The 12,597-nt window shown below is 38.2% G+C and overlaps 2 protein-coding genes across 3 annotated transcripts in view; one reads left to right on the top strand and one right to left on the bottom strand.

The window, feature by feature from the left end:
* Nucleotides 1-2,218, bottom strand: part of LOC125235351 (LHFPL tetraspan subfamily member 3 protein) — a 55,751-nt gene extending 53,533 nt beyond the window's left edge. The window contains exon 1 of the mRNA XM_048141895.1: nucleotides 1,586-2,218. Within this exon, the coding sequence (XP_047997852.1) occupies nucleotides 1,586-1,988 (403 nt within the window). The 5' untranslated portion in view covers nucleotides 1,989-2,218. The remainder of the gene's footprint in view (nucleotides 1-1,585) is intronic.
* Nucleotides 2,219-2,709: 491 nt separating this feature from the next.
* Nucleotides 2,710-12,597, top strand: part of LOC125241611 (ribosomal protein S6 kinase delta-1) — a 28,622-nt gene continuing 18,734 nt past the window's right edge. The window contains exons 1-5 of one of the 2 annotated variants that reach the window (XM_048150174.1): nucleotides 2,710-3,056; nucleotides 4,718-4,891; nucleotides 8,247-8,345; nucleotides 10,662-10,779; nucleotides 11,824-12,315. In XM_048150174.1, the coding sequence (XP_048006131.1) occupies nucleotides 2,964-3,056; nucleotides 4,718-4,891; nucleotides 8,247-8,345; nucleotides 10,662-10,779; nucleotides 11,824-12,315 (976 nt within the window). In that variant the 5' untranslated portion in view covers nucleotides 2,710-2,963. Of the gene's footprint in view, nucleotides 3,057-3,687; nucleotides 3,784-4,717; nucleotides 4,892-8,246; nucleotides 8,346-10,661; nucleotides 10,780-11,823; nucleotides 12,316-12,597 lie in introns of those variants that run through there. The other variant, XM_048150180.1, reaches the window with a different exon arrangement.

Raw genomic sequence — 12,597 nt, 5'->3', positions numbered from 1 at the left:
GAAATCGGGGGTTTCCCGCGCATTATCAGTATTATCACTCAATCGATTAATTTAATATAACTATTAAAAAAAATAATCATCAAACTTAATAGAAGTTAGTTTCGCTGACCTAACATTTACAGTTTTAAATGCATATTTGCGTTGATTTAATGATACTACATATGCATGTCAACATATAATGGTATTATTATTATCCTTTGTCATTAGTTCATTACTGATATTAGGTACCTACAAGGTACCTACTATGTACGATATCAATTTTTATGGTTTGCGTAAACTTAATACGTAGGTAGGTAAAGTAGTGTTTCCTACTTTATTCTTTCTGTATAATGGTATATGGCCGTTGATTGCTAAGCTAATAACAACTGTAATAAGCATTATATTAAGATTTTAATGAATTCGGTTATGTTGCAGTTCTTACATGATTGCATTTAACTACAGATTATGTTTACGTGACATGTCCGTGCTGCAACTGCATTTTATTGTCCTTAACTTTATTTTTAAAGAAATATAAACATCGGTTTTGTGATCATTGAAGATCTTGGTGATACATTTTCTTTTTCTGATTAAAGTTTTTAATCTTTAATATAACCTTATAGGAGTTAAAGGTGTATTTATGTTTTGTAAACACGTACGTTAGGTAGTATATTGAAATGGTAATGCTTACTTCTGATCCGATTATGGATTTCAGTCATTCAGTGAGTTGGACAACACAGTGTAATTGGATTGCTCCGTATACCTTACTCGTATTTACTTCTGTTGTTAGTGTAAATTGTTACACATCTAATGTAACAACTTTAATAGGATTATTGGACAAACAATATAGTCCTATAATCCTATTAAAGTTGTCAGTACATTAGATGTGATTACGTAAACCATAACATAAGCTACAAGTTACATGCATGGGATGTGGGACGCTGAAGTAAAGTTATTATCGGTCCCTTAAATTTAATGTAAGTAATATTCCTAATTCCAGTAGCAATTACAAACCAATCTTGTCAAGTACCTAATTTGAATGCAGCCTCAATATGCAGCGCTCAGACTGAGTCAAGGAACAAAAATGCGGGAATCTAGTTTGCCACACCTGCCTTAGCCGGATGTTAGGGCATACACCTGTCTTTATAATGAGGCGAAATTGTTTACTAGAGAAAATTGCAATATGAGGTAAGAAAGTATAGACTTTCTTAGGATTTTAATAACAAACGACACTGTCTTACAAAAAAGATCTCTTAGTGTTTTTTCTTAATTTGTTACAGAATTGGTAGCTGTTTATATGTCAAAGTTATTATTTATGTCTAGGCATATCCTTTCCTAAGTTTCCCATATCTAAATGACCTTATTCGCACTGCGTTGTCTTCTGTTACGCAGGCTTTGTGAGAATTAAATGTCTTGGGTAGCTGTCACTTAGGACCTTGACTTGTATCTTATATTTTAACAATGCTTGACAATGGAAGTCGAAAGGCGATTCAGGTTTTTTTAATTTGCTCATTGGTTTGGTTCGTCAACTTCCTTCCTCCAAAAATTAGGCTGTGAATGCGGGTCGAAAATAGGTATATTTTATAATGGTTTCTTTATCTTAACTTACCAGACAAAAGTTGCAGCCATCCACAGATGTGGAACACGGTGGTCGACTGACAGAAAAAGAAGAGTAGCATGGTGCAAATGGTAAACAGGGCCGCTGCGACAGCTATACCCACGAGGGCAGTCGCTATCTTAAACACAAGCCCGTTTATTGAAAAGAAGTCGTCCAGCCTCCCTTTACAGTCTTCCAAGGCATCATCTGTTCTGCACACTTGCCAGAGGCCAAACTTCCTCGGGTATTCAGTCTCTAAATCACCAATCCACTCTGGAGTAACAAACGCCACAACGCTGATTATCGCGTAGCAGATCGTAAAAATCGCCCAAAGTACACCAATAGCTTTCGAATTTCTGACATAGTTTGTCGCGTATAAATGTGACGAATCCACGTACTCGATTTTAGAACCCATTATGCTGAATGTATTTCACAACACTTGAACTTGAGACACTTAACACATGTTTATGGTATTGGTATTATTATAATGTCTTTGCTGTTGTTGCACTGTTTTCATTCATGTCTTAAAAGGCACAAGCGAGAGCGCGAGAAACACGACACTAAACGGACGCAGCGAAATACTAACCCGCCGTGCAAGGCGAACACAACCTCTCGCCGCACGCCATTCAACTGAGTGGGGATAACGTCGCAGGCTTGACCTATTGACTCTTCTCTAATCCCATTTCCAAAGGTTGCTTATTGTTCAAGCTACTAATACTTTCTTTACGTAATGCGATAAAATTAATTAATTATCTAGGTTAGCATGCTTTGAGATCTTGGTTTCTTTGACAATCTGCTGAAACAAAGTTGTTTATAAACAACGAAGTGCTTACTAGCGACATCTAGCTAAAAATATGCGATATGATTTGAATAAACCCTAGTGACATCTAGCGTGATCTATATATTTCACTTGAAACCATATGACAAGCTACACGTTCTACTACAAGTCATCGAGGCAAAGTGGTTTTTAGCGACATCTATCATCAATAAACAACATGCTACACGTAACTTTGAAAATGTGAACTAATACGTAGTATTTATTTTATAATTTTTTTATGAATTAAGTATACCATGCCTCAATCAAAAACACATAATTATAATATAATATTTACGTGCTATTTGCTCAACGCGCAGTATTGTATGAATTTCACTTGCGCATGTAATGCGTCTACTTAAACGTCCTAGTTTGACAGTTTTGACATTTCTGTAACCAAAGTGAAAGAAAATGTACATCAGCGAATCGAAATGTTTGTTTTCACTAACGTTTAATGTATATTTTAAGCGAAATCCTTTCAATTCATGTCAGTAATTAACATTTCCTCTCTCCGTATTAGTGTGGTATAGTGCCCAGACATGCTGTGAAATACGTAAAAGTGGTAAAAAAGGCAAAATGTCGGGAAAAGATAAGTGGGTCCGCCGGTTTTCAGTCGACGAAACAGCGAAACACAAAAATGGTTTCACCATTTACAAAATAACTTCAGTGGTGAGTATTATTCATGGATAATCTTCATGTCTACATGTGCCCTATTTTTATCTACTTATATCCCTAGAATTCTTTAGAGTTATTTAGTCACTTTCTGTTTCTTGAGTTTACAGTTTTCAAATAGCTAATTAATTTTTAATGCCTACTTATTGTTACAGCTGGTACGGAATTTTAATTCGCATTTAGCTGTTACATAAAACACAGCTGACATTTACCTGACACATACTAGTTTTTCTTTAACTATTAAACTCATAAATAATAAAAACTTAGTTTCTATCCATCATAGATAATTAATTGATTAATACTAAATATTAAGTGATATGTGCCTATAACAAAGAAATTTATTTATGCTAGGTTAATAAAAAAAAAAACTATACAAAATACCTACATTCGTTTTTTGAGACGAAAAGGTAGCGAACATTCAATTCACTCCCTGCTCTGCCTACCCTGGCTTGTTCTGTTACTGTGTCAACTAGATTTAGTTATAGATGCAGATTTACTAAATAAAACTTATTATCTATATATTTTCATGTATAATTTTTAGCATGGTATCTCAAAACATATAAAACATGTAAATGTGTTGTATAACATTTATAAGTTATTTGTTATAAGTGGTGATCACCTGTAGAATTGTATTGCACAATATTAGTGGCGATGAGTCATGAGCATGCTTGTTGATGTTGAGTGTGTGAATATTGAATATAGATCAGTATAACAAGGTGTTGTGGTTAGTGTTGTTTTTTTCAGTGACAGATCTGGTTACAAGATCTATAACTATAAGGATTTAAGTACCTTTGTCTTTTGAAAGTGAATGTGAACTATGAACTAATACTTTGTGCAAAGTGAACTATGATTTAGACGTACCAGCATCAGCTGCCTGTCTAAAACGAAATAGTAATAATAATAAGCCCGCGGGGGCAGCTTGTGGCGAGCTGACGGTGAGTGGCGACACCGCGGACCCCTATTCCAGAGGGCACTTCCATCTAGCCCTCGCCTCTGCACTTGCCTTAACCGGCCGGCCAGAGTGGATTCGCAAGAGCGGGACCTATGCTCCAGGTTGGAAGTGTAAAATGTCATAACGCCGGCGGCCTGCTGAATGGAACACCAGGAACCAAGCTACCGCAGACTCACCTCTCGACAACCTTTTAGCCACTCTCAAGTGTTGCTCTGTTGTCGCACCGTGCGTGCGGCCGTTTTGCAGGGCCCACTCAATGAGTTGGCGAGTCACCGCCTGCCTTTTACAATTGTGAGACTAATTGTCACGGCAGGTGTCCGATAGTCTCCTCCCATAGCCCTTTAACCAGTTCATCCAACTTTCAAAACAATAACCCATGACCTTAGCTCCCATCGCAGCACAAAAGTGCTGCACTGCAATAGTCTTTGCACCTGGCGGGGACCATCTCCGGTTGTATCATATTGTGCGCTCGGGGATGGTATCCGCCACGTGTATCCCTTGCCTTTAGATTAAAATGTCTAAAAGGGCCTCTGTGCTGTTGGCTTCGGCCCCACGCATGCCTCCCAAAGGTCCGGGACCCCATGGTCCCGAGATATGGAAAAGACAGACAAATAATAATAATTGTTAAATTCTATACAAAACATTTTATTTAATGAAAACATTCTATAGTTTTGTTAAAGTGGATGACAATCAAATTGAATTCCAGCTATTCCCAATCGACGCTCCAGAGGCAGTGACCGTCGTTTCCGTTTGGAAGCGCTACAGCGACGTCCGGCGCCTCCATCGAAGCATGTGCACCCTCCACGCCGGGCTACATCTGCCTCCGAGGGGTACCTGCACTCTGCCGAGTACTAGCTACTTTCGCCGCTTCCAGAAAGAGGTAATTCGATAAAAAAAAAAAAATTGCAGTTAATTAAAATATTATATTGGTGGCAAAGAAGCTTACAGCAGCTCGCCTGAAGGTAATCAGTCACCGTAGTCGGATGCCTCGACGTGACAATGGAGTACTGTTAGATGGGCCATTTTTTTCAAAGTTGTCCACCCCACTTTTTTTGTTACATGGGTATTTTTTACGCGATTAATACTCAGAATCGCGAGATCTTTCGATCCTGATAGGAGAAGATTTCCATACATTTTTTCGAACCTTCCATTCTGTTACCGCCAAACAAAATATATGAAAAAGCTCGCGGAACGGACCGGGAAAAAAACCTTGGGGCACTTTTTTTCTCCTATTAGAATTGAAAGAGCTCGCGATTCTGAGTGGAAACCACCTAAAAATTTCCAAATCCAAAAAAAAAAGTGGGGTGACAACTTTGAAAAAAATGGCCCAGATGAGGTGTTGTTGACTTTAGTGTAAGGCCTGAGTGGACGCTCGGAGCGCTTGGTTCGGAGAGTCGCAGCGGGGCGGGTGTGCGCGCTGCACGACTCAGGACACTTGTATGAACTCCAATTGTTTGATTTGCACGCCGCACGCTCCGCCCCGCTTGCGCTCAGCCTTACACTTAGAGCTCATGCGTAATACGTAATATTTCCGTCGGTTTCAGCATATATAAACAAACATGGGAGTAATTTAAAACCTATTTTATTAAAGATTAAACAAACATTGGAATTGGAATGTAATTCTTGCCCAAGCTGAAATGGATACATTTCCTTTCCTTTCACTGAGTCAATTAGTCGGTAGTTAACTTATACTTATAGTCAGTAATATTGTCTTCGGTTACCGCGATAGTCATGAAATAAAACTATGGAAACGGATTAAATCGCGTATAATGAATTTACAATTCATCCCGACGTTTCGAACACTTTACAGCTTTGTCACCCGTTGACCACGAACGCTGTAAAATGTTCGAAAAGTCGGGTTGAATTGTAAATTCATTATACGCGATTTAATCCGTTTCCATAGTTTTATTTTATAGTCAGTAGTTAACTGGCACAAAAACTGGACAGTAGTTAAAATTCGGGGAATAACATAAATGTTAAATAAACATACATTTACATTTACATTTTATCACTTAAAAAGTAGGTGAGGAAGGAAGCGTTGGCCGAGGTCAGCTGTCTCGGCGTTGATTAGACATAACAATAACGATGGAGGAAAAAAGTGCCGCTTTCATGAGTTTTTTGTAACAAGATAAACTAACGGTTTCGTAGGCTCTATAGCAGAACAGTTTACAAATGGTCATTTATTTGTGTTGCAGTGTTCCTTTGAAACAAGTGGTTTATTTTGGTTTAAATAAGTGTTATTTTTGCACGTAAGTAAAATAAAGGCAAGTTAGTGTGGTAAATGCCAAAAGTCGGTTAAAAGTACTATCTAATAATTATGCTATTCAATTTTGGATTCAGTGAATAAAATTCTAGAAATTTTAGGAAATGTTTCCTTGGAATCCATCAGGAAAAATCGATTTCGATATACAAAGATATTTATATATTTTTTATGATTATATTTAAACGTAGAGTGAATAGGCTATTACTGAATCGGTGAACTCCATCTTAGACTCTGTCTTCACTTCCCATCAGGTGTGACTAGGGTCAATCGCCGATCAGTCCATAATAATAAAAAAAAAAAAAAAAAAAAAATTAATTTCGTAATCACGAAAACTGAGGATTTGACGGAATAATAGTTGAACGGACGGAGTAGACGGAATAAAGTATAATTATCAACACTGTAATGCTTAGTCTAAACAGTTTCTAAGAGTCTAGAGAGCGGAACGCACAGTCTAGTCATAATTATATGCTGCTAGGTGTATGCATAGTAACTTCATTATTAGCAGTGCTCATAATGTTGCAACAAAGATAGACTGTTAGTTTCAAAAGGTAAGATCTCTCTACCTATTATCTCTTGAGTTTATTGGTTCGGGATAGTCCAACCAATGATTGGATGCCCATTGAGTCTTTTATCAATGAATGTGCTACCTGCAGTCAGTCAGTTACCAAACCAATCCCTTGAAATTCTGTTTGACTTTGTAGAAGGGGTCAACTATCTCTGCAACATTTTTATTAAAACAATTTTTTTTAAGGTTACTGTGTCCTTTCCATCAAGTGTCACATCAGTGGCACACCTCGGACACTGGCGATCAAATGTATGAAAGAGGCGCGTTCCTAGCAAACAGTATAAGCTCGTGTAGGTGAACGCGTACTATGCTTGCATGAGTGCAATATGACAGGTCGATTGTTCGCGTTTTTGACAGGCGGTAACTGTGAGGTAACCGAGAGGAGGTGGGCGGCATTTTCAGCGGGGAGCGGGAGTGGCCACACTGTACGATAGTACTCTTTATTATACTGTGTCAGTGGGCTATTTCATCACGGTGACATTGACTCTTGACACACAATTCTGTGCCTATTTCTGTGTTGATAAGTAACATTGTTACTCCGCGTCAATGTTTCCTTGTTGAACAGGCAATGAACGGCGAAATGTCACTATCGGGCGACAATTGTTGAAACGGGTCACAGATTCCTGTGCCTAAACTAAATTCAAATGAATGTCGACGTAATCCATACTTCCATACTAATATTATAAATGGTAAAGTGTGTGTGTCTGTTTGTTTGTCCGTCTTTCACGGCAAAACGGAGCGACGAATTGACGTGATTTTTTAAGTGGAGATAGTTGAAGGGATGGAGAGTGATATATATAGGCTGCTTTTTGTCTCTTTCTAACCCCCCACTTCCCTAACATGGAGGGTGGAAGTTTGTATAGAGCTCGAATTTAACGCGTGCGAAGCCGCGGGCACAAGCTAGTTTATAATAAATTTTTAAACTGAAGACGCTGACAGCACCCAATGGCCTTGACGCTAGCGTACACTGTCTAATCGTATGGGAGTAAGTGAGAGCGCGATGTCACTAAAAGAGGGCGGATAGGTACGAAAAGTGCTGAAAAATATTAAAATAAAATAGTAAGGTGCATTATTTGTGCAAAATGTTTCGTTAGTGTTTTAGATATGTATATATTTGTTGTTATAATATTAACTAAAGACAACTAAGTGAATTATTGAACGGCACACAACCGTTTAATGACGAACTCGAGACCAATCTTTGCAATTTTTTTCTATCGAGCCGATTTCATTAAATCGTGTATCGAGTACGGCCATGTTCTTTGAAATATAATGAATAATAACATATAATTTACTTGCCTTACTAAGACTAATAGTTTGTCTTAAAAAACTGCACAAGTAACATCAATTTTACGCAATTGGGTGTTGTCAGCCCCTGAAGGAAAATAATGTTAGTATTTTCCGTTGCAGGTGATCGAGGAACGCGCAAAGGCTATCAAAAGGGTCCTGGAGTTCATCGCCGAGCACCGCCTCCTGTTCACGAGCACGGAGTTCGTTAATTTCCTGCAGGTAATCATTATCGTTAGCCTTTGATGACGTCATTGAGCGCTACTTATTGCTACTAATTATAATTAGCGTGTTTTAGAATGGTTGAAAATTAAAGACATTTCAATTTTAAAGACTGTTGAAAACCACATCGTCGTTGTAAGATGTTATTTTATTTGTCAGATAGGTATGAGACAGTGATGTGGTAATAGGCTACTTGACCCTTTTTAGGGTTCCGTAGTCAACTAGGAACCCTTATAGTTTCGCCATGTCTGTCTGTCTGTCCGTCCGTCCGTCCATCCGCGGATAATCTCAGTAACCTAGCACTAGAAAGCTGAAATTTGGCACCAATATGTATATCAATCACGCCGACAAAGTGGTAAAATAAAAAGTAAAAAAAAAAATGTTTTGTTAGGGTACCCCTACCCCCCCTACATGTAAAGTGGGAACTGATTTTTTTTTTCATTCCATCCCCAACGTGTGATATATTGTTCGATAGGTATTTAAAAATAAATAAGGGTTTACTAAGATCGTTTTTTGATAATATTAATATTTTCGGAAATAATCGCTCCTAAAGGAAAAACTTGTGTCCCTCCCCCACTCTAACTTTTGAACCATATGTTTAAAAATCACAAAAGTAGAACTTTATAAAGACTTTCTAGAAAAATTGTTTTGGACTTGATAGGTAGTTTTTGAGAAAAATACGAAAAACTACGGAACCCTACACTGAGCGTGGCCCGACACGCTCTTGGCCGGTTTTTTAAAGTCTGTCTTATATGATAAAGTACTGTCCAATTAACCGAAATAAAATATTACCATATTGTATTATGACTTAAAACCAGCAAAAAATATTTTTAAAGTATACTTTTACGTAAACAACACAAATCGTGTTAATCTATAGATTATCTGGGTAGTCATTTTATTCGAAAACAATATTTTTTGACTTTTTAAGTTTGAAGGAATAGAGTTCAATATAAACTGAAATAAATGTCATATACAAAGAAAAAATTACCAAGGCCAAGTGTCCGATGCTTTTTTTGATGTTTTTTCTTTGTATATGACATTTATTTTAGTTAATAGTTAAAATAATAGTAGTACGTCTACTAAAAAACATAAATTAAAATATTTCCTATGAAATAATTTAATTTGGTCTTAGAGAGTTCAATATGTCAGTTATTGTTTTGACATGCAGTAAGGTTCGAATTCGATGACGTTACTACATCGCTGACAGCGTTTTCGGTGGCCAAAATGAATAAAAGATTACACACATTTTGTAATCAAAAATACGTAGTCATCATACACTCTTAGTACCCAAAATCTATAAATATTGTTTTTTATGTCAAATACTACAGAAGACAATTATTTATTGTGCCAAAATCGATATGAGTCTAGTAGCCTATAGTTATGTACACTAACTTATACAAAGTTTGTACTAAAATGACAATCCGGGACAATTCACAATACTAGTGTGGTACCCACAGATACAGTCTCACCAAAAAGAGTAGACATTAAAAAGTGGCGACATCGTAGTGTCGGCCGTACCGTTTTCTCACACATTTGATTTGAAAGGAGAAAGATAAGCAGTCCTTGTTCTGTACTTGTCTCTTCATGATCTATTAAATTAAAGAATTGTTATATTATTCTTTTTTTGCTGATTTATTTGAATCAATATTGCTTTGTGTTAAACATGTTTAGTTACGTAGGGAGTGTGGGTAGAATTTATGAAAATGTTTATGTGGTTAGGGCCGTGAATACGTTCAAATATTTTTGGGGTGTTGAAGAGGTATGTGTATGAATTTTTCATTGATTAATTTGTTTTCTATTTGTATCCTTAGCTTTGCAAAATCAGTTTACTTTAACAATGGAAGAAAATAATTTTACATAAGCCTTGTAAGGATCTAAGGATGTTCTTTAATATTTATTTATGTAGAATAGAACACCTACTTATTGTATAGGTACGTTCCAACTCACGTTGCTATACGTAGGTACGTTTTTGAACTTTTTTTTTCGAATAAAACTGGACAATTTATATTTCGGACAAATTGCTATTATCCACATAATCATTTCTTATTTCATTTTTGGACATTGGAATAGATGTGTAATTATTTTTAGTTCGCATAGTGTTCTTTACTACCTAGTTACCTACATTAGAAAACGGTTCTCGTAGGTATATTAAATCTGTTACCTGAATAAAAAAATACCCTACTATTGAAAATGGATTTTATCCATTATGTAAAATATGTCTCAAAACTCTCAAATCCGTTTAACTTCCTGAACACAATGTCACAAGTGATTACATTAGTTTAAACCGTGAATCCTTATATGGCATGTTTGTTACAGAGCGGGTACCCCGAGCCCGGCCCTGCTCGCGGCGCCATCGACACCATCCGCGCGGCGCTGCGCCTCTCCCCGCAGCCGCCACATCCGTTAGAACGGGAGCGCAGCCCGCAGCGCACAGGTAACAGACACTCAAGCATTGAGCGGGTATTCTGTACATTTAGTGCGAGTACCCGCGGCGCCATCGATACCATCCGCGCGGCGCTGCGCCTCTCCCCGCAGCCGCCACATCCGTTAGAACGGGAGCGCAGCCCGCAGCGCACAGGTAACAGACACTCAAGCATTGAGCGGGTATTCTGTACATTTAGTGCGAGTACCCGCGGCGCCATCGATACCATCCGCGCGGCGCTGCGCCTCTCCCCGCAGCCGCCACATCCGTTAGAACGGGAGCGCAGCCCGCAGCGCACAGGTAACAGACACAAATCTATTTATTTATTTATTTTATTTAAGCATTGAGCTGGTATTCTGTACATTCAGTGCGATCAAATCAAACCGACACTGTTCTCATACGGCTATACAATGAGCCGGACCCTACTTACGGGGATATCGAGTCTGTTCGCGTGGCGCTGCGCCTCTCCCCTCAACCACTACATCCATTAGAAAGAACGGAGCGGGTATTCTGTACATTTAGTGCGATCGAGCCGAGCCAGCTGTTCCAGAAAGGGAAATAGGGGATGGCCCTATATGTGTAATTTTGCAATTGTGTTCTGCCACCACATCCATTAGAGCATAAACGAAGCCCACAATGTAGATAATAAGTTTGTTTAAGGCCCACTTGCACCAACCACTTAACTCAGGGTTAGTGGGCTGTCATCTGTCAAATTTCATATAAAATGGTGCATGGATGGGTTAAGCCTCGGGTTAACTCACCATTTTCGTTGGTGAAAGTGGCCCTAATAGTATTAATAATTCTGTGGATACAACTAATGTAATCTCAATCAACTCCAAAATACTGAAAAACGTTTTAACCAGAAAAAATAAAATGATTCTTGTCATTTTACTGTCAAAGTTCAATTTCATTTTTTAATTACCGTATAACCTATTTATAATTACCGTATAACCTTGGTACACACATACATACTTCAATAACAGTTCTTCAATTTTACTTCAAAGGAAAAGAAAACAAACAGTTAAATTCAGATTTGAAGTCTTCTTTATATTTCAGATCAACCAGAGTCCCGCGACGAAACCGACTTCGCATCCATCCCCCAAATACCAATCTACGAAGCGGCCAACGTCGAAATCAAACCGCACTCCTCCGTAGAATCCCTCAACTCGCTCGAGAGCCTCAACGACGACTTATACGACCAACTGACCAAGCTACATGTACAAAACAAGACCGCCATCAAAAAAGTCCTACCAGATCTGATTAACTTCGACGCGCCATCTAGCTCGCGACTTGAGAACTACGCACCTAAGCTCTCAGAGACATCGTCTTTGAATTCGACGCTGTCGAGTCGAAGTAACAGTCGAATATCGTTATACAGCAAGCCGTCCCTGTCTAACTGGGAGAGTCAGACGCAGACGGAAGATGTGTATGTTTTCGAGGCGGGGTACTTGCTGAAGATGGCGGCGCGGTGCGAGGAGCGCGGGGACTATCAGAGGGCGTTTGATTTTTATAAATCGGGGATTGAGAAGATGCTTGTTGGAGTGCAAAGTAAGTAATATTTCTTTAAGAAGCTACAGGAGCGAAAATGGAAAGGAGCCCCCCTTTCAATTTCGGAATTTTAGTTAAATATACTTGTGCTATTAACTAGATTCATCGAAAAAAAATTGTCCATTCAGAACATATCTTATTGCGCAAAAACCTTTAAAATCGAGATTCCGCTCTCGACTGTTTCCTCCTTCAAAATTTAATCAATCGTAACGAAATTTGAGAATCTGTATAACAATGAAATTATCTGTGTCGCCTGTCGGACCATTTAGTTTTTTTGGATAT

This window comes from Leguminivora glycinivorella, chromosome 2 (assembly GCF_023078275.1).
Source record: "Leguminivora glycinivorella isolate SPB_JAAS2020 chromosome 2, LegGlyc_1.1, whole genome shotgun sequence".
In the NCBI taxonomy this organism is placed as follows: domain Eukaryota; kingdom Metazoa; phylum Arthropoda; class Insecta; order Lepidoptera; family Tortricidae; genus Leguminivora; species Leguminivora glycinivorella.
This window is presented reverse-complemented; position numbering and strand designations above follow the sequence as displayed.